The sequence below is a fragment of the Taudactylus pleione genome, unplaced genomic scaffold (genome assembly GCF_031769625.1).
Source record: "Taudactylus pleione unplaced genomic scaffold, aTauple2 ptg000707l, whole genome shotgun sequence".
NCBI lineage: Eukaryota > Metazoa > Chordata > Amphibia > Anura > Myobatrachidae > Taudactylus > Taudactylus pleione.
In genome coordinates, this window is record NW_028285109.1 from 4,434,013 (window position 1) to 4,460,268 (window position 26,256).

Genomic DNA, 26,256 nt, shown 5'->3' on the forward strand with positions numbered 1-26,256 from the left:
TATTAAAATGCCATTAATCTTTATTCCTGAATAGAAACCTTTCTTATGGCCATATATTTTACATTAAGCTATAGCAGGTAGTCAGGGCTCTGTCGTTTTTTCACTGCTACATAAAATCCTACTATATGTTAGATACAAGAATTTATTTAGCATCAGAATGGACTAGTTTTTGCCTGGCTGTCCACTGTGTTTTTGCTAAACAAAAACTTGTTAGTTCTGGAAGCTGTCAAACCTTTTATAATAGCATTTTCATGAACCGTCAAGTAAACAACCCTCCCAGATCATGTATTTAGATTTTTCTAGCATGAGAGGTTAAGGAAGGTTAGTAAGAAGGCTTCAGACTGTCTGATCCTTTGATAGTGCTTTAACTTTACAAGTTATAACAAATAAATAGGTCAAAAATTAGTAAATGCCAGCAAAAAATATCTATATGGCGCCTGACAAATGATTAAACATTTTAGTAAGATGGCATGCATTTAAAGTGTGCATAACCTCCTCAAAATAAGTTGTCCTAAATGACAGAACAACTTTGCCTATGGTAAAATGGCTGCCTTACTGCCTCTTGCCATGTTCCTGTTGCACATTCACGTCACTAGGTTCAGTAAACCATTCCTGTTGGCAGATATCTGTGGTAAAGCAGACTGGTTTTCCTTCTATCTCTCGCTATTATAAAATACTGCCTTCTCTAAGGTTGTTGGCAGTCCAAATCACCAAACACGGAGATTGTTCATTTCATGTAAATAAGTAGAAATTAATCGTTATCTATGAATGTCTCAGTATGTAAGAACTGATGACCAGCATGAGCCTTCAAAATAATAAAGGTGACAAGAATCTGCAAAAAAAGGGACAAACATAGAAGTAGAGTCCTGGGGTGGGTGTGGGGTGATAGAGAGAATTATAGAAGTAGTACACACAGCACTTTACAACATCATACTGTCAACTTTCCCCTCACAAAAACACTCCTTGTAACTGCCACTGATAAATACACGTCTTTTCTAAACATTTATTTACATGTGTAGCCAGTCTCTCCTATTCCATACAGATGTGTCCACAAACCTCTATCCTCCGTGCGTTACAAGTTGTATTACACATAACGCTTGAGCGCCATGCGACTCTGTAGCGCTGAGTGTATTTTCGTGCAACTTTTCCCCTTAAAACGCATCTTATACGCAAAGTGTTGTGAATAGTACACACAAGCAGCGTCTGCCGATTAAAATGATATGCAGCATGCCTATATGCGGTTACATCTGCATGCGAAATGCTACCTTACAGTGTCAGCGGCTGTTACAGTGTAACCTGCATTTCGCATGCAGACACACCCGCACAGAATATGGCATGATGCATATCATTTTAATCGACAGAAGCTGCTTGTGTGTACTATTCACATCACTTTGCAAATAAGATGTATTTTAAGGGCAAAAGCTGCACAAAAAGACACCGCGCTACTGAGTCGCACCACGACATGGCGCAACTCATGGCATGATGGGACTACAAGGGCTGTTTAGCGCGCGAGTAGGCTAGATGTATGTGGACACATCTGTATCTTAAACTATTGATTTTAATGTATATTTCTTTTCCCTGCAGGATGTGGTCTTAACTACCACAAGCGGTGTGCATTCAAGATTCCGAACAACTGCAGTGGGGTCCGGAAGCGGAGATTGTCAAATGTGTCGCTGACTGGATTATCCAGCATACGCACCGTGTCTGCAGAACCTGTCTCCTGCTCCTTAGAAGAGCCATTGCTGGTATGTAAGGGTTGGGCTACTTAAGGTGCCATCACATAGCTGATCTGGCTGGAGCCAGGTAGGCATAAAATGTCTAACTGGCTGGCAAAATCTTAGTGTGTATAAGATATTTTAGTCATTGTGCACCTGCTACAAGAAAAATGTTAGATCATAATCTCAGATGCTTTTAAAACACTTAAAGTAGCATTTTCTGATGTGTAAAAGATACTAGTAACGTTCACAAATACACATGTAAAAGCTTTTAGAACTTATCAAAATAGAATATATTGGATAGAAAAAATTCTGATTGTAGGGGAATGTTTTTTAGCCTGTTTTAGCTAAATGTGCTGTTAACTTACATTAAATATTTCATCACAAACATTTCTACGCAGTAGTGTATCAGTACAGATGTTTATACACACGGTTGTTGCGGTGGAACATATTGTATATGAAGAGGTTTTTGTGTCCATATGTAATTTATAGCATATACAGTCATTCCATTCTTACTCATTCACACAGTACAAGTAACCATTGCACTCTTCCATAACAGCACATGTACAAAGTGCTCTGTTATGTTAATAGCAGCTATTGAATTGGTAGGTTGCGTTCACATTAACATTAATTCTTCCCTTAAAATGGCTGCCTCTACTGAGTGCAGCCTAATGGTAAACTTTTTAATTAGCCTTCTTAGGTACAGGGCTGGGTATAATCCATGCAGGTAGAACTTAGCTGTGTCGATGGATCATCTTGCCCTTTCTGTCATTCCTCTGTTTCTTTTTCTGTCATCCTAACCAAATCTTTCATTCTTTTTGTTTGCCTTTTTTTTATTTTTAACATTGGGCTTTCTTCTGTCCCCTGGTGCTGCCTACTCCTTCCTCTGTCAGTCTCCTCTCAGTCCCAGCTATGAGGTATGTGATGTCTTTGAATCTTATTCTCCAACCAGCATCATCGTTCTATCTGTCTGACTGGTGTTGCGGCAGGGGACTCAGACACTAGCTGGTTAGTGCACTGTTAGACATTAGCTGGGATCAGTGTTAGTGCATGGACTCTCCTGGAATGGGGAATATGGGTGAGAACTATGTGGAGTGAGTGTTAAGTTTTTCAAGATTTGCTCCAAACACGTCATGTCAGATTCAGAATAACTGCACGGGAATAATTTGCCAGATAATTGTGTGCAAAAAAAAAAAAAAAAAGTTTTTATTAGTAAAATTTGTGTTTTTTTTTCAAGCCACATTCACTGACTCATGGTATATCTGTACCTAATGTTGTTTTCAAACATTACCTATTTTCTTTCACTTTGGATTGGTAGAAAATGAGCATACAAACAGGATCCAGTGAACGTAAAGAGTATTGTGTTACGTTTATACAGTATTTGGTTATTTTAGAGTACTGCAAGGTTTTACTGAGGCTTTTGTCATTAGTGGCAGTATTCTTCCCGGGATCTATTTCACGCTTGGTACGTCCGACTTTTTTTTTTTTTTTTTTTTCACATGCCTTCCGGCACTGTCCTGCTCCAGTGGTCTGTCGGACAAAAGCTGAGTCCCGGGGCTGCTCCGTGCCGCCGTTTTCCAGGGACTCCTCTATTTCTGTCCGTACGATTGAGGTGAAAAGCCGTAATCAAGAGTTTGGTGTTTTTACTTACACCCCCTTCTTTGACAGTGATTATTCGCACACAATACTGACAGTGAAATGAATGAGACAAAACATACATATTATAAAAATGTTCTGTTTTTGAAAATCATTTTGGATTTTACTTTTGGAGCCATCCATTCAATTGAAGAAAAGAGTAATTTGTTACAGATATAGCTACATTTTCTAAAGTAATTTACCACTGAGGATTTTCTCACCCTTGTGTGTCCACATACATCTTACTTCCTGGCGCGTTAAACTGCCCTTCTAGTCGTGCCATGCCATGGTGTGACTCTGTAGCGCTGAGCGTCTTTTCGTGGAACTTTTTCAAATATTTTATTCACAAATTGATGCCAATAGGACGCACAAGCAGCTTCTGCTGATTAAAATAAAATGCGTCATGCCTATATTCTGTGTGTGACTGCAGGTGTATCTGCATGCGAAACGCTACATTACAGTGTCACACCCGCAGACACTGTAAGGCAGCATATTGTATACAGATATAACCTCAGTTGTACAAAGAATAAAGGCATGGCGTATATCATTTTAATCAGCAGAAGTTGCTTGTGCGTCCTATTTGCATCACTGTGCAAGTAAGACACATTTTAAGGTAAAATGCATGTCACACTAATCACATGGCGCTTATGCGTTATGTTTAACGAGACTTGTGGTGCATGCAGGTAAGATGTACTGTATGTGTACGCATCTTTATTTTGGCACTTTTTGGGCAGGACACTTTCCAGTATCACTATTTTTTATGCAATACCACCACACAAATTGTTATTTTTATTTTTGTTCAGGAGACTTACCTTTCAGAAAGTGCAAATTGAATGGGTTAAGTAGGGATGCATCACATCCAAAATGCAGTGTAAGGTTCAGTTCTTCCCTGTAATATGTTCTACCAAATCCTGTTTGTTTCTTTGTAGTACACAGAGCATAGTTATCACTTCTATTAGCATGGCTGCAAAGAATACACAATCATCGAAAATACTTGTAATTTATAATAGCGTGTTGTAATTCCACTCAGTTTGTAGCCACATTTGTCAACTGTTATTTCATGGGGGCAGTTGACGCTTATACAGCTGGGTACACATTAGACAATTTTTGGCCCAATCCGACGGATCGGTCTGACATCTCGTCAAAGTTGTCTAGTGTGTACCAACTATTAAGTCGGCTGTTACACACTCTCATTTGTCATCAGCCGCGTATCATCGTCCCTACATGCAGCTGACGACCCCATGCAGCAGGCAGGGGCCGACATATATCGGCCGATCAGGCATCTGATCGTCTAATGTGTACCGGCCGCCCGATACGTTGGCCCGCCCGTTGCATCGCTGGATACACTTATTTAATGTGTACCCAGATTAAGAGTAGGCCCTGCATATTTTTGTCTTTGAAAATACCCCTAGTTATTAATTGCCTTTCCCATTACAGTTTTTTACTGTGTCTAATAGTATTTTTTTTTTAATTTGTAAAGCACTGATATATTGCATAGTGCTGTGAGGGGATCACAACACAAAGTACATTTCACAGAAGGTGAAGTTGGCCCTGCCCAATGAGTTTACAATATAAGTGGTTTGAGGAACGTTGTGAGTCAGTAGTGTAATCAGCTACCAGTAAGCTCCTTGTTTTATCAGTTAATGTACATTAAAATGTCACTGAATGTATTTCTGCCATTTCATCTTGGATGTCATCTCGCTACCTGAAACTTAATATTTCTAAAACAGAATTAATTATATTTCCACCGGCCAATAACAGTTACCAATCTGATCTCTTTATCACTGTTGATAACTCAATAATCCACCCCACCCCACAAGCTCGCTGCCTTGGTGTCATCCTTTATTCTAAACTGTCCTTTGTTCCCCACATTAAATCTGTCTCAAAATCATGTTACATACATCTAAAAACATATACAAATTCGACCATATCTCACACAAGACACTGCAAAAACTCTAATCCATGCACTCATTATTTCCCGCATTGACTATTGCAATAGTCTCCTTACTGGTCTTCCCAAAAACAGGCTATCGCCATTACAATCTATTATGAATGCAGCTGCGAGGCTTATCTTCCTTGCCAAACGTTCATCGTCTGCTGCCCCGCTCTGTCAGTCCCTCCATTGGTTGCCGGTTTTCAATACAAAATACTGTTACTTACACATAAGGCCATTAACCGAATTACACAAACACATCTCTTCACTCATCTCGAAATATCTCCCAACCCGACCTCTCCGCTCAGCACAAGATCTGCATCTCTCATCCCCGCGCATAACTTGCTGCCATTTACAGTTACAGGACTGTCTTCGGGCTGCACCCACTCTATGGAATGCCTTACCACGCACAATAAGACTTACCTCTAGTCTTCAATCCTTCAAGCGTTCCCTGAAAACTCACCTCTTCAGACAAGCTTATCAGATTCCAGAACTGACCACATAACCTTCATATCTTCCATGTCTTATTACATCCCCTCTCACAGTCCACACATAACCTCACATATTGTCTTTCCTTCACATACTCCTGACATTTGGCCGACATTCCTATGCTACTGGATCATGCAGCCCACCAAGAAACTCTGCATTCTGGCCGGACCAAATTGCAATATATATAGCACCTATCCTTGTGTATCAATGATTATTTCCCTATAGATTGTAAGCTTGCAAGCAGGGCCCTCTTACCTCTATGTCTGTCTGGTATTACCCTGTTTTGTTCTATAAATGTTTCCAATTGTAAAGCGCAACGGAATATGCTGCGCTATATAAGCAACTGTTAATACATAATAAATAAATAATAAAATGGAGTATATAAAATACAATCCTTTACATTAGAAACAAGTGCAGAAAACACAGCATATCAGTGATCTGCCTTACCAGTACATTGCATGATGCGCTTCCCCAGCATGTTGCATGCACCTGCCCAGCTGCAAAATATTGCTGGAGATCTTGTTAAAGTGTTGGTGTGTAATAGAATCTGCATGTTTCCAGAATAACTGTTACGCGCTGTTGTGTGTTTGCAGAGACAAAGTTTAGATTAGGGGTTTTTGCATGGACAGAAACCCTGAGATTATTAAAGGAAGCTGTGTGTGTGTGTGTGTGTAAAGAAAGGGAGGTTAAGCTTGTTCTAGCATTAGTTGCTGTTTGCTTTGGCTCAGGTCTAGTTCCTGGTGCTGGCTGAGCTCTACACCTTAAGATCGCACCTCGTACCTCTCCACACTGTCCTCTCTGTGTTCCCTGGTTGCTCAAAAATCACTTAATCCTGAGCTGTCAGTTGTGCAGATAGATATGCTTATACCCCTCTTGTACTGCATCATATTAACCCTCTAACGCCACAGTGGTTAGTAAATTATAGAAGGCTTGCTGGTGCAGGAGAGCTCATCTCCAGATGTGGAAGCAAGCAACTGATAAATAATCTGATGGTTGTCTAAAGCCCCAGTTTCTTCCACAGAACTCTTTGCTGGTTTATACATGCTTCTGGCTTCCCTCTGGAAATGAATGGGTTATGGCACCTCTCTCTGAGCTCCCCATCAGCTGCAGTTTCCATCATGTAATCTGGTTTTAGCAATCATTTCCTGGAGCAATTCCAGCCAGAGCTCAGTCTGGAACAAAAAACCTTTGGAAATAGCCCACAGATCAGGCTTACGAGGCTGGGAGGCTGCTGGGCCCTCTTCTCTCAGCAGAGGCTGCCAGAGAGTGCCTGACCTGGGACATTGCCATCTATTTTATAGAGAATATTGGGTATGAATTCTCTGGGAAGGATTATAATGATGGTACTCCAGTGGGGAGGATGGTAATTTGCAAGTTTTTGAGTTTGTTTTGTCTATCTTCAGATCTTTCGATATTCTAGTCACAGTAGTAGGTTTTCCCAAGTCAAATAAATATATATATATAAAATAAGTATTGAACACATAAACATTTTTCTCAGTAAATGTATTTGTAATGGGGCTATTTCAAACCATAGATGATCATAAATTAAGGTATGTGTAATAATGTGAAATGACAAAGGGAAAAAGTATTGAACACATGAAGAAAGGGAGGTACTAAATGGCAAGGAAAGCCAAGACATCAGCTGAAATCTATCAGTAATTAGAAAGCAATCCTGCCCCTTGTCAGTGCAAATTAATATAAGATGGTTCAGTCCCAACTGATGGCCTATAAAAAGGTTTCTCATTACCAAGGTGTCACACAAGAAACATCTCATGATGGGTAAAAGCAAAGAGCTCTCTCAAGACCTTCACAACCTTATTGTTGCAAAACATACTGATGGCATTGGTTTCAGAAGGATTTATTTTTTTTTTTTTTATTGAAGCGTCATGTATAATACATTTTCCATATACAGAAAATACAATGCAAAGACAACAATCAATATAATAAGATGGTACAAATATATATCTCTATATATTAAGTTGTCTTTATAAGTTTCATTGTAACAGTGTAATATCTTTTAGAAATGTATTCAGCAGATATATTATCATTTGTATGAACAATATATAACAAAATTAAATGAAATTAAAATAAAGGAAAAGAAAATAATTCCCACATAGTCAGAATCTGCATCTAAGGTTATAGGTGGATCATTATCGACCATTCTTAGTAAGTATCATGAAGTAGCAAGGAGACTTTGGTGTATTTGACGTCTCATATCTATGGACAATGTAGATATGTAACTTTCCCACATATTGAAGAATCTCTCACTTTTGTATTCTTTCTCCAAAATAACCTCCACCCATTCCATTCGAAATAAATGAAATACTTTAGATCTGAACACTGATAAGGATGGGGTAAGTGTTGATATCCATTCTTGTAAAACAGTTTTGCAGGCTGCCGCACTTATAGCCATTAGTAGTCTTTTCCCTCCCTTGCATATCTTAATATTTGGTGGCAGAATGCCTAATACCGCCCATTCTGCTGTTAATGGCAAATAATTTATTAAACTGGTTTCTGCATACTGTTTTATTTGTAGCCAGAATATTCTTACCAATGGACAAAGCCAGAAACAATTAAATAAATTTGCGTTCTCCTCTCCACATCGGTAACAAGTTTATGAAGGTGAACGACCCATTTTAAAGCTTCTTTTTGGGGATAGATACACTTGGTGGAAGATATTTAAAAACATCTCCACATACATGGCTGATGGGAACTGTTTATGGGAAGTTTCAAGTGCCCTCAGTAAGTCATTGATAGTTAATGAAGGGAAATTAATCAGCCACTTTGACATACCTGTAGTTGAATTTGAATGCTCCATATTATCCATTACGGCAGTATAATAGTGGGAAATAGCTTTCCCAGTAACAGAAGAACACATAAAAAGTTCAGAAGGATTTCTAAACTTCTGAATGAGCACTGTTGGGGCCATAATCCGGAAGTGGAAAGAACATAATTTCACCATAAACTGGCCACAACCAGTTGTTCCTCGCAAGATTTTTGACAGAGGAGTATAAAGAATTATCAGGAGAGTTGTCGAAGAGCCAAGGACCACTTGTGGAGAGCTTCAGAAAGACCTGGAATTAGCAGGTAAAATTGTTTCAATTAAACCAATTAGTAATGTACTCAACCGCCATGGCCTGTATGCTCGCTCACCATGCAAGACTCCATTGCTGAAGAAAAAGCATGTTGAGGCCCGTTTAAAGTTTGCTGCACAACATTTGCACAAGCCTGTGAAATACTGGGAGAATATAGTCTGGTCAGCTGAGTCCAAAATTGTACTCTTTGGATGCCATAATACACTCCATGTTTGGAGGAGAAATGGCACTGCACATCTCCCCAAAAACACCATACCAACAGTGAAGTTTGGAAGTGGGAACATCATGGTGTGGGGCTGTTTTTCAGCATATGGTACTGGCATACTTCATATGATTGACGGAAGGATGATTGGAAAAATGTACTGAGACGTTCTTTATAAAAATCTGCTGCCGTCTACCAGGATGCTGAAGATGAAACAAGGGTGGACATTTCAGCAAGACCATGATCTCAAACACACAGCCAAGGACAAGTTATAATAATGTGAAAACCAACGCTAATGGTGTGCAAAAAGATATTTAAAAAATATTTTGAGATGAACGGTTAAATTTAAATAAAGATCATTTAATATAACATGAACAATGTGTCATAAAAATATATTGCACACAATCCAATAAATTGATAAATAATTAAAAATCAATCGGTGCCGCTGTGAATATTCAGAATGCAGTCACAATCAAAGTCACCAATGGAAATGTAAAATCCGCAACTGTTGGAAATTCTCATGTATTAAGTACTGGGATTAGGACACCCTCCTTATTGTTCAAAGAATAGTATTAAGCAGCGTGGAACATTACCAGTCCATCGTATGTGATCCAAAACTTCCAATTAGCATTGTCAGTGCCTTGTATAGATGAGGTGAAAGGAAAACATACAGGTCTTTTTTGCGCCGCAATCCTTGCCAGGAGAGATTGATGATAAGGTCCAAAAATCATCCAGTGAATGTGGTATACAGAGATAGCCCTCTCAACGCGTTTCGCTGGTGTATTAACTACCAGATTCCTCAGGAGTATAGTCGAAACAAGCATGTTGAGGCCCGTTTAAAGTTTGCTGCACAACATTTGCACAAGCCTGTGAAATACTGGGAGAATATAGTCTTATCAGCTGAGTCCAAAATTTTACTCTTTGGATGCCATAATACACTCCATGTTTGGAGGAGAAATGGCACTGCACATCACCCCAAAAACACCATACCAACAGTGAAGTTTGGAAGTGGGAACATCATGGTGTGGGGCTGTTTTTCAGTATATGGTACTGGCATAGTTCATATGATTGACGGAAGGATGATTGGAAAAATGTACTGAGACGTTCTTTATAAAAATCTGCTGCCGTCTACCAGGATGCTGAAGATGAAACAAGGGTGGACATTTCAGCAAGACAATGATCCCAAACACACAGCCAAGGACACTCTCAATTGGTTTCAGAGAAAGAACATAAAGCTGCTAGAATGGCCCAGCCAATCACCTGGCTTGAATACAATAGAAAATCTATGGAAAGAACTAAAGATCAGAGTTCATAGAAGAAGCCCACGGAACCATCAAGATTTGGAGACTGTTTGTGTGGAAGAATGGGCCAAACTCACACCTGAGCAATGCATGCGACTAGTTTCTCCATACAGGAGGTGTCTTGAAGCTCATTACCAACAAAGGCTTTTGTACAAAGTGTTAAATACATTTGTATGCAGGTTGGGTGGTGCTGGTGTGCTACTTAGGAATAAGGGTGGAGTATGAGGTGGGTTGATGTTGCAGCTTAAGACACTGGTGATTTCCCAGATATCACCGAAGGGAAATATAATCGATATGGTGGTGTGTCTAGTTAATAGCGCAACAAAATATGTTACTAGGAAAATATAAAAAGTATGAAAATTTATTCTGATTATTAAAACATGAATATATATAAAGTAAAATCTGAAATAAAATATGACCAATAGTGTTGTACAACTGGATCAAGTTGAGAAGTAGAGGCAATGCATAAAATGTTTAATAAAATTAGAATGAATAGAACCAACTTGTCTCAATGTGAATGAGAGCAGTCCTGTCTAAAGGCAATGATACTGATACAATGTATAGATAGAAAAGTTCACATTTTCTGTAACATTCCATGTAACAAATGACACTGATACAATGTATAGATAGAAAAGTTCAAATTTTCTGTAGCATTCCATGTAACAAATGCAGACAACAAATATATTTACTGAGAAAAATGTTGATGTGTTCAACACTTATTTTACCCGCTGTAAGTATAACACACATATATGTAATGTACAATATATCGGGTTTGCCTTTAGTCCATAAATATGCAGTTAGTTGACAGCAGGTAAAGCAGGTGCCCTCTCTTTCTAATCCTATTCTCAGTTTGTCTCCACATGTGTATGAATGAATTTACATACTCTATATTAATCAAGAGATTTAGATGGAGATTTATCAAACCCAGAGTAACCAATCGGATTGTAGCTATTATTTATCCGCTACAGTTTAGAAAATGATAGCTTGAATAAGATTGGTTGCTGTAGGTAACTTCTCTACTTGTCCTTTTTGTATGTTTGTATGAGAAGTCACCCTAATAGTGAATTGATTCACCCAGGTGTTACATATGCAGCATGATGAACAACTTATATAACCATTTCAATTACACTAACTTTTATATTTAGCTACCGTGTTCCAAATCACCACCTACTGTATCTCTCCTCAGTGAATCTCATTTATCATGCATTCCCACTTCTCTATAAGACTATATAAAGGGATTGTCCATTTTACACAGCCTCGGCTTTATCACCTGGCATAAACCCTACCTACACAGATTATGCCTGTCCTCACTAGTAAAGCAGTTAGTTAGTGATCTATTGCATTGTCTGCCTATAGAGCTGGGAGTTTGTCTCCCACCCTATACAAAACATTAACTAAGATTCTATTTAAGGCTTATCCTTGTGCGGGGTGTTTGTTTTAGAATTGCTTACGTCATTTTTTTTTTTATTATACCACTCACCATATTTAACCTATTTTAAGCATTTCTATGTTGTTACTTACCTAGGCACCGCATTCTAGCACTGAGTCTGCTGCCATTCTCTGCACTGTACTGGCCAGGCTCAAAGCATTTTCAGTTGCACAACTTACTATGCTATCATGTTATAGTATGTGCTTTACTATTACAGTAGTACACAATAAACCAAGCATTTCAGAGTATTCTGCTGTCAGACCTGGGACAGTCTGAGTTCTGAGCAAGGTGCCAGTGTAAAGTTGCTGCTGGGTTAGTAACAGTTAAAGCTACTTTATGCTAAAAAAGGGTGGAATAAGTGCATTTGTGTTGGGGAGTGGAGAAAAGCCATATAGAGATATAGGTTATGGAATTGCATTTTAGTTGTTTGAATTGCAGAATAATTGAAATATGACTCAATATATTCTGCCTGCAGCAAAAGTCTCCATCCGAGTCCTTCGTGCGAGAGAAGAGGTCCAGCTCCCAGCCTTACCCTGGTCGCCCCATACAGCTTGACAAGATTCTCCTCACCAAGGTCAAAGTGCCTCACACATTCGTTATCCACTCGTACACCCGGCCGACAGTGTGCCAGTACTGCAAAAAGCTGCTAAAAGGTCTCTTCCGACAAGGGCTACAATGCAAGGACTGCAAATTCAACTGTCACAAGCGTTGTGCAACTAAAGTGCCTCACAACTGCCTCGGGGAAGTGGCCATCAATGGAGGTATGTCTTTCTCTAGGTGGTGTTTTCTTATTTAATAGTTATTTTTTATTCTTAGTATTCTTTCTGGAGTAATTATTAATATTTTTCCATGAACTGGTAAGTGAGGCATGGCTTTCAGTATTTCCAATATTTATTTTTCCCCATATTAAAGACTTGCTGAGCCCTGGAGCAGAATCGGATGTGGTGATGGAGGAGGGAAGCGACAATGAGAGTGATCAAAGCAGCCGGCTGATGGAAGACATAGATGAACCCCTAACGCCGGACTCTGATAGCATCATGACTGGTTACCGAAGTGAGAATGGAGACATGCAGGACACAGACCAAGATCAGGATACATCAGACCGTATGATCAGGTATATAAGAACAATAGAGGTGTGGTCGTAGGAAACAAAAATAGGGACCATATAATTCATTTCTCTGCCCGACCGTTTTCCTAAGGGACCATATAATTCATGTCTCTGCCCAACAGTCTTGCTAAAAGTCCTAGCAGTTTATTGAGCTTTCTGATGAGCACACAATAACTCTGAACAGACCTGACAATGGTTTAGAAAAGTGTACGGAGGATTTTTATTTATCCCAAGATAAATTCATGTAGGAAATAGCAAGTGATGAGGCAAAGGTGACCCAGGGTTGGGCAGTGCATTTCAACCATTCGTGATTTAGTTTTTCACACATACAACTTATTTCTAGGATGTAGCTACTTATACGCACATTAGTGGAGGCCATGGTAGCCACAAATTATTGCGTATGGTTCCAAAATGATTAAAAATCCCAATTATTTTTGTGATTTTGATTAATCTGACTGACGAGAGTACAATCGCAGTGACTGCAATCCGATCATGTTTAGTCCTCAGCCAAACACAATAATTTTGCCCCATATGGTCTGGTCGCAGTGGTTACATGTTAGATCCATACAGAACATACTGTTCTTTTAGTGACTGTAGTCTTTTATTTTTTTTAAGTTGAATTGGATCATTTTTCTTTCTTTCAGTCCATCAGCCAGTAATAACATCCCCTTGATGAGAGTGGTTCAGTCTGTCAAACATACAAAGCGGAAAAGCAGCAGTGTTATGAAAGAGGGCTGGATGGTGCATTATACTAGCAAGGATACTTTGGTAAGGAATGATTTACAGCCTAGTTGTGCATTGTCTCTGCTAGTACTGTGGCAAATATTTAGGAAATACCTTTAGTTCTAATACCAACCTAGTTTTTATGCCGGGTACACACTAGGCGATATGGATCGGACAACCTATCGTCCACATGGGGCGGTGTTTACCCACTGTGTCGCTGACTATGCGCGCTCCCGCATGTTGTCAGCGACATCACCAGGCGATATCGGGGCCATGCTGCCGCACCGTCGCTTCAGTCATTGGCAAGTATGTACGCACATACAGATGCCGGGTTCCAGCATTACACACTAGACATCATTTACACACTAGGGGCGGGATGCACTAAACGGATAATACGGTAAAACCCCTGTTTATCGTATTTTCCGTATGCATCATTCTCCTGGCCGCCGGGTTCCGATACGGAGGGTAACGCCAGCTATTGCTGGTGTTACCCTATAGAAGCCTATGGGCCTCTGCCGTATTGCGCTGCCTATGATGGATCCGATCGGATACCTCCCAGCATGCCCCGCGGCCGCCGCGTCACTCTGCGCATGCGCAGATGGACTCCCGGGTCATAAACCCAGAAGTCCACAAGGCGGCAGGGATCACGAAGGACAGCTCTTATCGGAAGAGCTGTCCTTTGCTGTACAGATCGCATAAGTTAGTGCATATGCGATCTGTACAACTGCGGTATCCGGCGTTAAGTTTTGCACTCTGTTAGTGCATCTCGCCCTAGATATCGTCTGGTGTGTACAGGCCTTTATACTCTTACATCATCATTATTTGTGTTTATTCTTAATAATGCTGGTTATTTTCAATGGCAGAGGAAAAGGCATTACTGGAGACTGGACAGCAAGTGTATAACCTTATTTCAGAATGATACTGGAAGCAAATACTATAAGGTAAATAAGGCAATCCACAGCATTGGTACTATACATGGAAATTGTAGCTGTTGATTACATGTTACTAAGAGGAAACACTACGCCGTGCGCCATGGGCATACTGACAGTCACCACTGGATGCAGTGGTTTTATAGGCTGGCTGCACGCTATCTGCTTATAAGAAGCTAAGAACATTAGTGAGGTCACTGGGGTCTCATGATCCCATATAGCACAGTCTCAAGAACATTGGAAGTCACCACAGTACAAATTATGAGGCCTTCCATTTTGGACAAACCCATCTTTTAATAAATTTGTGCCTTGCTTGTGTTACACATGTAGGTCCCATAGAACTCTATTTAAGAGCGAGCATGTAACTTGCAGGTTCTGCCTGCAGTAACTCTGTAAAATGAATGTTATTCAAGGTCTGTCTGGTGCTATGCTTCATGTAACTGGAAATTTCTGGAGTGCAGCCTGTATAATAAACTGATTGCTCTTAAATGTAAAACGCTAAACTTGTCTGAGCAAAAACTTTCTAGTTTCTGTTTCTATTACATATGTTGTTCTAACCATCATTGAGATTAATATCATGTAAATACATATGTTAGTGAATCCACCCCCATTCATCAACCATCATTTTCATTGAAGTTGGTGGTAGATTAGGTTGGAGGCCACTGTAATAGTATAACCCTTGCTACATCAGTGCTTTATTCAGATCAGCATCTGTATTTCTGTACTTACACTGGTATATCTTCTCGCTTTATTTCTTGGCAGGAAATCCCCCTTTCTGAGATCCTATGCCTGGAATCTGCTAAAAACCTGACCCTGCTGCCCCCCGGTGCTAATCCTCACTGTTTTGAGATCACCACTGCCAATATTGTCTATTATGTGGGGGAAAGCCTGCCCCTCCAGATAGCACCTGAGATTGGAAATAACGGCATTGTGAACAGCGGCGTGGGGCTGGATGTGGCCTGTATGTGGGAAATAGCCATACAGCATGCACTGATGCCAGTGAACCCCAAGGGAGCAAATGGAGGAAGCAGCCAGCACCGTAGGTCCTCTTTCCTTACTATAAAACTGTAATTCGCTGCTCATTCAGAGTCTACTCAATGAGGGATTATCATTAATCTACAGTCAGGATCAAGTTGGATGTATGAATTTTGTTTGATTTCGAGGTGTAGACGTCTTCTCGCATCAGCTTAATATGAGTCTCTGTTGTTTGGTCTCCATTTACCTCCTCACATCATGATGCTGCCCTTGTAACATGCAGCCATGTCCTCAGTAACACAATCCTATGACTGGGCATGTCACAGCCTCCCCAAAGATCAGCTCACCCTTCTCATGTGATGCTGTGACCATTCTGCTCATACGGCATTACTTTGGATACTTCTATCTTAGACAAAAACCAGGCACATAATGGACGAGTGGGTAATGAAGGTTGATCTAACCCTAAAAAGTAAATTCTGCACTGAAATACTCTATTCGTGGTACTGGCCTGAGCCTTACACATTTAGACCCACCATAAACTGTGCTCACACCTCCTGTGCGCCACTCCTAAGAGGTGCCATATACACGCCAGTACAGTAGGACAAGCTTGCAGTTTAGTTAGCAAGGGCTTTGTTTTGTAAATTATAGTTATATACAGTATGTAAACCAAAATCAAAGCACGAACTCGACGTACATGTTTCCTTTTTATTGGCCAAGTATGGTAGCAGTGAGTGTGGATAATAGAGCTTTTAAGCTATATGTTAATATGTAAGATGTTTATTAAAACTATTGTCACATCACTAATATCTCCTTACAGCCATTTATCTGTGTATATACGGTGGTTAATGTGCTCATATTGGAGAATAGTTTGCTCTCACTATAGCTTTGGAATTAATTTGGAATATGAATGCAAACAGCAGAGGTATCAGACTAATCAGTTTGGCTCTGTACTCTCATTTCAGGGGACGTATCCAGCAGTATTTCTGTATCCAATTGCCAGGTGCAGGAAAATGTGGTATGTACTTATGTGTATAAAGGGCTTGTCAGTCTGTGGCTAACTTACAACCATTAATAGCAAATGGCTCTACACATTTCCCCTTCTGCTGCATCATCCAGGTCTATCACAGGCAAGCGATGAAGGTATAGGAATAGTTTGTCTATAGTGTTATCTGGGCAGTTGATCATTGATGTGTATCTCGCACTCATTGACAACTAGGTATCAGTGATAGCAGCGTGCTCAGCATCCTTTTTATTATAGGCCAAATAAGCACCGACATTGGTAACGGTTTTGACAATTACATAATTTTAGCAGCATGGTTACGCAGTCATTACTAAGGGGTTTATTTATGAAGCAATCTTGCAACCCATCACTTCATAAAATAAGCCCCTAAGAGCCTAAAGCTGGGTACACACTGTCAGATATATTGGCCGGTCAATTGCTCGGCCAATATATCGGGTGCCCGTCAGCAAGTGTCGACCAGCAATATGTCTGTGAACGATGTTGTTCACAGACATATCGCGTCAACTGCGCTGCACAGCCGACGCCCAATGTATCTGCAGACATATGTGTCTGCAGACATTGTGCTGTGTGTACGGGCAGTCAGCCGAACGACACCAGCACCCCCCCCCCCCCCCCCCTGGCCAGCGGGACCGGTCCCCCTCCAACACACAGAACACAGATGATGGTTGTTTCCTGTCAATGAACAACCATCATCTGCATATATCTGTTTAGTGTGTACCCACAATAACTGTCTGTTTGGGCTTGTGTCCTTTTACATTGCACTGATATGTGATCTAAGTAATGCACAAAGTTTCTGCTTGAGCAATGAAAAGTTTTTTTAATTAGAAATTACCTAAATGATTTTTAAAATAAATCATGCAGAATTAAAATTAATGGTGTTTACACAACTATAGAAGCAAATATAAAATGCAGTGACATAATATTCAAATCACTAATAAAATGAAAGTGGCTGTTGAAAAACCACATTAAGCTGAGTGTTCCCTGTGCTGTGTAAATATTTGCAATATTTATAGAAGATGCTGCAATATCACACATGGACCGTAATTAGGGAACATATGTTTTATTTTCATTAAGGGCTTAATTCACAGATACAGTGACTACATCTTTCGAGACTGATTGTATTATTTGAGAGCGCTTTCACACCTAGTTGCTTTCCGGGTGGGTGTGAGGGAATCTGTATGTAATGCCGGCTATCGGGATGTCTCCTGTCACAATTCCGACAGAGCCATTCCAATTACTGGTTTCCCAACAGGGGTCGGGTAAGTATACTTACCCTACCTCCCCCCCCCCCCCCCCCCCCCCCCCTCCCCATAAACCTAACCCTCCCTTCTCGTAGCCTAACCCTCCCCACCCTTCACCCCAAACCTCCCCATTAGTTCCTGAACCTAAGTCCCCTCCTTCGTGCCTAACCCTTCCCCCCAGTGGTGCCTAACCCTAACCCCCCTTCCAAAAACCTACCGCTAACTGCCCTAAACCTAACCCTCCCCCCCTACCCCGCGGCTAATAGGACGGTCGCCCCGGACTTACCAATTTTGGGCACGTGTCCTCCTGGATTCCTGCATCCGGAGTAAGATAGGTATCGGTATTTCGATGCCTATCTTAACTCCCTTGTCGGGATTTCAGCATCGGTGTAGAGACCAGCATCCCGGGTGTGAGGGATGTTTAAAATGAGTAGTGTAGCCACCGGTGATTCCAGTAAATAAAAGGCGTGAGTGCAGGAAAGGAAACGCAACCCATCTCCTATCTGTTTCACTGACAGATCTCACCTATTTTCACACAATGCATACTCCATAGCCGAGCACACGTGTCTACGGTGATTCATAGTTATGCGCACCTCAGTCACACGTCCACTTGCGGCTGAATGGGTGTAACTGGGCAGTAATGGGCATTTACACATGGGCTAAGTTGAGTGAGACTGTGTAAGCGGAAGTGCAGACTATTGGCCTTGTTCAGAGTTGTACACTGTTAGCATCGCTGATGCGTCTTTGTATGCAGCAGCGATGCTAACATATGCTAATACTGCAGGGGGGCATCTTGTATTTATTCATAATGGCCAGTGGAACTCCTGCTAGGGCCTGGAAATCTGCGTCTGAAGACACAGGCCCTGGCCTCCGAATGCCCAGAAAACTGAGCCAACGTGCCCCATTTTCTGGGACGCAGGCCGTCTCCGCCCCATCCCAGCCCCCAAACTGCAGTAGCACATAAATCAGACTTTGGCTTCTCCAACACTACAATTTGGAGCCACAGCTGCATGGCAGCATATGCGTACTGTGGCTCTGGCGCATGTCTATACCATCGGAGGTGTACGCAATCCATCAGATTTGCTTAAATCTCTGAATCGGGCTCTTTGCTGAAATGGATGTCTTCTAGTTCTGGTATAATGTGCGCTGATAGTGATGATGGCAATTTGAGCAAGAGGATTCCTAGGGGCAATACAGACGCACAGATAACTGCAATTCTGCATGTAAGCAATATACGCACTTAATTCCGTGCATACAGTGCGATTGTAATTGCTGCCAACTTCCATGCAAGTCTGAATCGCTCCCTTTGTGTGCTCTCCGGATGAGTTAGCATTACAGTTACCCTGGTTTGTTTTCTTAACAGGATATTAGCTCTGTATATCAGATTTTCCCAGATGAGGTTCTTGGTTCGGGACAATTTGGAATTGTATATGGAGGTAAGTTTTGCAGTCAGTAGTCAAGCTGCAGTGCTACAGACGTGTCCTCATACACTTACAGGGGTATTCAATACGGGAGCGAAAACATCGTTTTTGCGTTAATATCGCACCTATGACATCGTCATCGCAGGTTTTAGTTTTACACCGTATTCAATTTCAAAGACTTTTCGCAGGTTTGAAAAGCCTTTGATAAAAAAACGGGGATAACTTTTCACCATTGAATAGGTGTCGAAAAAAAGTGCAGAATTGGGGTTTAGGGGTGCAGGCTTAAAAAAAATAGCCTGCACCCCTGGGAATGACATTTAAAAATGAACTGTGTCAAAAAAAGTTTAAAAAAAATATAGGTACACCCCAAAAAATTAATTTAAAAATTGGGGTGAAAAAATAATGGGAAAAAATTGTTTAACAATAGGGAAATAGGTTCAGGGCTATTCTGCAAGTATGCGGCAGGTGTTTTCTAGAATAGATTTATAGCGGCAGGTGCACAATTGCAGAATTTTTAAAAACTTACTTTAGGGACATCAAAATATGCTAGTACCCATTTTCATGTACCCCAAACTTAATGGGACCACTTAAAAAAATGAAAAAAATAACCTAAGTGCTCTTCTGCACCACTTCTTCAATGTCGGAAAAAACCACCTGCTTCGGCTATTTAAATCCCCGACTTTCATTTAAAGGCTAAAACGGGGGTACGCATAGTGATCCCCCATGTTTTTACAACTTTAGGGGGGTCCTACAATTTTTTTAAGGAAAAATTCGTAACTTTACGCAAATCCAACTTCGCAGGCTCCCGTTTTCGTTAATTTCATATTGAATACGGAGATAAGCGGGCGGGCGCGCGCCCGATACTTTTAAAGCAGGTAAAAGCTCCGATTTGAAACGTAAAGTTCGACAGCGAAGTTTACGTTTCATATTGAATACCCCTCTTAGCCTCCAAACGCCTGGCACAAGTGAGCCGTGACTAGTGTGTAGGATCTTTTTCCTCTTAGGGGGGTATTCAATTAGGTGCGAAAAGTCAGTTTCTGCGGAAAAGTTTCGCCGGTGACATAATTTCGCCAGGCGAAAACTTATCCCCGTATTCCAGCGGTTTAGTGTGCCGCGGGGCTGTCAGAGCCACCGGGCACATTTTACTGTACTTCAGCATCCTGGGCCGCTGAGCTCCTCTGGGAGACTCAGACGCGACCGGGTAGTGACCTGCAAAGATGCGGCGGCATGACATCACAGGTCACGCACGCCGCGTTGTCCACTGCCCTCCAGCCCGCTCTGCCAGCCAACGCCCTGCGCCAATCAGCCAGCCCGCGCTCTGTCCAGGCAGGCTCTGCAGCCTCCCTGGAAGCCCGTCCGCACGCGATCCTGCTGCAGTGTAAGTGACAAGGGGGGAAGAAATGTGGGTTTTGTGGGGACCAGACATTTTTTTCATCTTCGTGGGTACCAGCCATAGTTTATTTCATCTTGGGAACCAGTCATGTTATTTTTTTTAGTGAGAACCAGCCATATGTTATCCAGCCATATATTTGCCTATTTAGTGGGGAACAATGTGTTTTGTTTTGTTTTCTGTTTCTGTGGGGCCAGCCATAGGTTTCTCTTTCTGTGGGGAGCAATTCTGTGGGACGCAATGTGGTATGGTTGTTTTTTTTGTGGGGAGCAATGTGGTTTTTTTTTTTTTCTGTTAGGCCAGCCAATGGGATTGTTTTATTCTTGTGGAGGCCAATGTAGTGTGTTTTGTTCCTGTGGGAACTAATGTAGTGTGTTTTTTCATAGTCCGCGCACACCGCATCGCCGGATAGTGTGCCTTGGCAATTTTAAAATCTTGTGTAGTGTGCCGCGAGTTAAAAAAGGTTGAAAATCACTGCCGTATTCAATTCCAAAGACTTTTCGCCGCTGCGGAAAGTGAATGCCTTGGAATAGGCGAAAAAGATTCGCCTGTGAAAGCTGTCGAAAAAAAGTGCAGAATTGGGGGTTTTGGGTGCAAACTTGCGGAAACCGCCCTGCACCCTTGGGACAGCCCTGAAAGATAAACTGTGTTAAAAAAAGGAACACCCCAAAAAAGTACTTTCATTTTGGGGGTGAAAAAAAAAAATTGGGGGGACAAACTTAAAAACTAGCAAAATACTCTCCAGGGGGGTCCCGAAGTATGCAGGTTATTAAGATTGCAGGTGCTTGCGGAAGGTGGATTTTTAACTTTTTTTAATACTTCGCTTTAGCAACTTTAAAATATGCTAGCACCCATTTTCATGTGCCCCAAATTTGCTGGGACTACTTATTTTCAGGAAAAAAAAACTGCTAAATGCTATTCTTCACCACTTCTGCAAAGACGCTAATTAGCAGCTATTGAGATCATTTAAGTACCCCAAATGCCTTCAGCAGGCCTATTCGGGGGTATCTATAGTGATCCCCAATGTCAGTGCATCTTTTGGGGGTGTCAGGCTGATTTCCCCAAATCTGACAGGACTTTTCGCTGGTTTCGAATTCGCCGGGTTCTGGTTTCGCTGATTTGAAATTTAAATACGGGGACGAGCGTGATACTTTTCCGCATGGATAACCAGCAATGTCGGCGTAAAGTCCGACATGCGAAAAGTACGGGACTTTTCGCACCTAATTGAATACCCCTCTTAGTCTCAATCAGATGCGACAAAACCGCTTCACGAGACTGCACTGAACAATATATGTGACACTTGTATATCTATGTCTGATTTGTATATGAAACACAACGGAACTTGGCGAGGGGAAAAAAGCTGCGGCCGCTGCATCGAAGCACTTCGTATACAGATTCAGACTCCGTCGCACGCAGCTATACATGTATCACATATCAAATGAATCGGTGCAGTTTCTTGAAGCGGTGTTGGCGCTTCACATAGCGACTAAGACTCATTTCCGCACAAAGCGAGTCGCATGGGACCTGGTGCGCCGAGAAAGACTATTTGACGCGACGGCAGCAATAGTTATGAGGACACATCTGTATCCTGTATCAGGAGTCTCGCATAAATTCCATCTGTTGCTTTCCTTGTCTCCTCCTGTCTCGTTCTATAGGTAATTCTATATTGTTTCATTATTGTAGGGAAGCACCGGAAGACAGGCCGAGATGTGGCTATAAAAATAATTGATAAGTTGCGTTTTCCTACCAAGCAGGAGAGCCAGCTACGGAATGAGGTTGCCATATTACAGGTACCAGATCACATAGCTTGTGCTGTCACTGCCATAGGTATCCGTGTTCTCCTCTCATTCACCTGTCCATCACACCTGTGTTTTCATAGCATCATTTCAATATTTTGAAAGGAAATGTAGTAACTTAGAAAGCTTAGTAGTTGGGGGCCATTGTTGTTTTCAAACAAGTCAATAGTCTATATGTTACCGACATTAAGGTAGGGCTTCCCGAAAACCATAGGCGCACAAAATGGCGACTAACTGAAAAAAATGACCAAGGTTTTTTTGTGTACATAACTCTCATAAACTATTACTATTAAATTATACGTCTACATAAATACACAAATTATTTTAAAAGAAACTTTTAAAGTAAGATTGGGTTTGTGCAGTATTTGTCTGATATTTCACTACATATGAAATCATTAGAGCAACTTCTCCTATCTCCCTGTGCTTACAATTGCCTCCTCTATGCAAGCTCAATAACTCTTTATTAATATTCCCTTGCTAATTGCACATGGGTGGTGTCAATCACCAAGCTTGATAGAAGCACTATAGCATCTAATTGCAATAAATGTGTGACGTACACAATCCCTCGTGTTCCATCTTATACATGACAAAGCACAGAGCCCCAGTGAGGATGTTGACCGACCAGTGCTGACAGGTAGCTGTGTTTGCAGTGTAACCAGTATAATCCAATCCAATAAACTAGCACACAGGGTTTACTGATAAAGTTTATTAGGTTTAGTAAGTTTATTCACTGTGTCGTTTGTTTGCTGCTTATTTCAGATCAATACTCAGTGGTAACTTGACTTGTGCCAGGTACAGAGTTGTTTGTGCATAGTTTGTACTTAGTAGACGATACTGAATTATCTGCATGATTGCTGGAAACTATAGATGCAGCCACTTCCATGATCACAGCCACAAAATAATCAACTGCAGCTCGTGAAATCTTATTCTTGAACAATGATTTGGTCTCTAGGAGATATATTTACTAAAATTTGTATTTTTAGAAGTGGAGATGTTGCCCATAGCAACCAAGCAGATTCTATTAAACATTTATCTAGCACATGCTAGAAGATGATAGCTAGAATCTGATTGGTTGCTGTGAGCAACATTTCCGCTTCTAAAAAACTTGCACTATCCTGATGCCTTTTATTTAAAGTTCTGCAGGGTCTTCATTTCTGTGTAGCATCTTTGTGGCATGGTAAAGCATACATCTTCCATGTTAGTCCTGACCAGGCTGGAAAATATTTCAGGCCCCTAAAGTGGGTAGGCGGCCAGAGTGGCCACGTCTAGTTAAATCTGGGGCCCTCTCAGCAGCATGCCACTGAAGACAGCATGGGCACACTATTTTGAGGGTGTAGCTGTAGCTTTCTGGGGTGCTTTTCAGCCCCACCTGTCCTACTAGGCACCCCTGCTTATAAGATGATAACTTTGTATTTGTGATCGGCATAATAAATAGTAGGAATGTGCAGGCTTGGATAGGGTCTCAGAGGCAAAACGTCATCTTTCATGGACAAACATCATCATTCCTGGACAAAAGTCCATGGAAGTTGACGTTTGTCCATGAAAGATCAGGTTTTTCCTCTTTCTGAGACCCGATTCTTTTGAGGGAAATATCTGAACTTGGCGGGAAAATTCGAAACTATCCGAGCCTGCACATCCCTAATAAAAATAGTAAGCTCAGTTTACATAAGTAAGACTATTCTCTGTACTGTCAGTCATGTCCTGTGCTCCCCCACTTTGCAAATCATTGATTGCAGAATTATTCAATTAAAAAAATCAGGTAAACATTTTTAAGGCCTTAGCAATGTCATCTGTATATTAATAGCAGAAACATTGGGTCTGATTCTGAGTTGGGAGTAAAGCAAAAAAGAGCAAATAACTTTGCACCTGGACAAACCATATGTCAATGCAGGGGGTGCTAATACATTTATTTTTTGCATGCAGGGTAAGTACCAGCTGCTTTGCATGTAGCCCACAAATGCTGGACAGCTTTATTTTTACACTGCAATTTAGATTACAGTTTGGACACAGCCCCACCAAATTTTAAAGCCCCCACTCCAATCGGTCGATTGGAACGACAAATTGTTTAAAAAGTGCAGCATGTGGGCATGATAATGATGCGACGCGCGCTCCCGCTGGTCGTTCGTCGTGGTCGCTGATCTCTTCAACATGTAGAAAGATCTCGACCTGTCATTCACGATTTGTATGACATCGTTACGTGTGTGTGCACGCTGAACGATGTCATGGATGACACAGATGCCCGCACGGATCAGTGAGATCCGTGCTACATGCATCTGTGTGTCAATAACAAAGATGCACAGATGGGATCAGTGAGATTAGTCTGTGCTGCTATGTTAAAAAAAAAAATATAAACCTGTGTTTTAATGAACAGCCAGCACCGGACTTTGGGGACCCAGTGCTGGTTGTGCCAATTGTGCTAAAAACGACGTTGGGGTCCCCTGTATTAAACACAACCAGCACCAGACTAATCAGAACCACTTCTGGTCGCCAAAATACAGGGGACAAAAGACGTAGGGGTCCCCTGTATTTAGCGCAACCAGCACTGGGCTCTGATCCGGTCCTGGTTCTGGAAATACAATGGAAAAAACATGCATAAGGTTCCCATGTAAATTCCAGAACCAGCACAAAACTTTTTCTAGCAAAGAGGGTAATGCCACAGCCAGGGGGGAACCCTTTCACCGGGTCCCCCAGCCAAAGCATTACCCCTGACTGCTGGTAAGCCCCAGCCGGGGATCCGTGGAGAGCTGGGGACACCCCTATAAAAGGTGTCCCCCTCTCCAGGGCACCCCAGGTCTAGGCTGGAGCGGTGGGTGCCGGCTTGATTATGTAGTGTGGTGCAATTGATAGTAAATATATTGTCTTTTGCTGTGGAACTACAGGTCCCAGCAAGCCTCCCCCGCATGCTAGTACTTGGAGAACTACAAGTAACAGCATGTGGGGCATTACGGGCCCGCTGGTACCTGTAGTTCCACAGCAAAATAAATATTTTAAAAACCACAGAACACACACACAGTTGAAAGTAAAAGTTTAATAACCTACATGCACACTCACTATCAGACATACTCACCTATGTATATCACGTCCACTTCTCCAAGCAGCATCCATGAATACCTGTAAAAAAAATAAAAAATAAATCCATACTCGCATCCTCCTATACGTGGATCGCGTCCTCTTCTGTCCGGGTACCATGCGGGGGAGGCTTGCTGAGACCTGTAGTTCCACAGCAAAAGACAATATTTTTACTATCAATTGCACCACACTACATAATCAACCCAGCACCCACCACTTCAGTGGTACCGGGGATAGCCCCGAGCTATCAGCCGAGATCTGGGGTGCCCTGGAGAGGGGGACCCCTTTTATTTATTTTTTGGTGGGGCGGGCTGGGCTGACTAGCGGTCAGGGGTAATGCTTTGGCTGGGGGACCCGGTGAAAGGGTTCCCCTAGCTTGTGGCATTACCCCCGCTAGAAAAAGTTTGGTGCTGGTACGCATTTTTCCTCTATTTCCAGAGCCCAGTGCTGGTTGCGCTACATACAAGGCACCCCTACATCTTTTGTCCCCTGTATTTTGGCAACCAGGGCTGGTTCTGAATAGCCTGGTGCTGGTTGTGTTTAATACAGGGGACCCCTACGACATTTGTCCTCTGTATTTAACCCAACAAGCACTGGGTCTCAAAAGCCCTGTGGCTGGTTGTTCTTTTGGGGAGGGGGCCATGCTGTTTTTTTTCTATTTTTACACAGGTTTTCATTTTTTTATTTTTTTTTGTAACATCGCAGCACAGACTGATCTCGCTGATTCCGTCTGTGTATCTGTTAATTTTTTTTACAAACAGATGCATGTATCACAGATCAAACA

General features: G+C 41.7%; 1 protein-coding gene across 1 annotated transcript in view; it reads left to right on the top strand.

Moving 5' to 3' along the window:
- The window catches only part of PRKD1 (protein kinase D1), a 219,028-nt gene that overhangs the window by 179,908 nt on the left and 12,864 nt on the right, over window positions 1–26,256 (top strand). Inside the window, exons 4-12 of the mRNA XM_088456519.1 lie at window positions 1,585–1,745; window positions 12,275–12,560; window positions 12,712–12,913; window positions 13,552–13,675; window positions 14,494–14,571; window positions 15,322–15,598; window positions 16,497–16,549; window positions 19,160–19,232; window positions 22,291–22,397. Coding sequence (XP_088312645.1) covers window positions 1,585–1,745; window positions 12,275–12,560; window positions 12,712–12,913; window positions 13,552–13,675; window positions 14,494–14,571; window positions 15,322–15,598; window positions 16,497–16,549; window positions 19,160–19,232; window positions 22,291–22,397 — 1,361 coding nt within the window. The remainder of the gene's footprint in view (window positions 1–1,584; window positions 1,746–12,274; window positions 12,561–12,711; window positions 12,914–13,551; window positions 13,676–14,493; window positions 14,572–15,321; window positions 15,599–16,496; window positions 16,550–19,159; window positions 19,233–22,290; window positions 22,398–26,256) is intronic.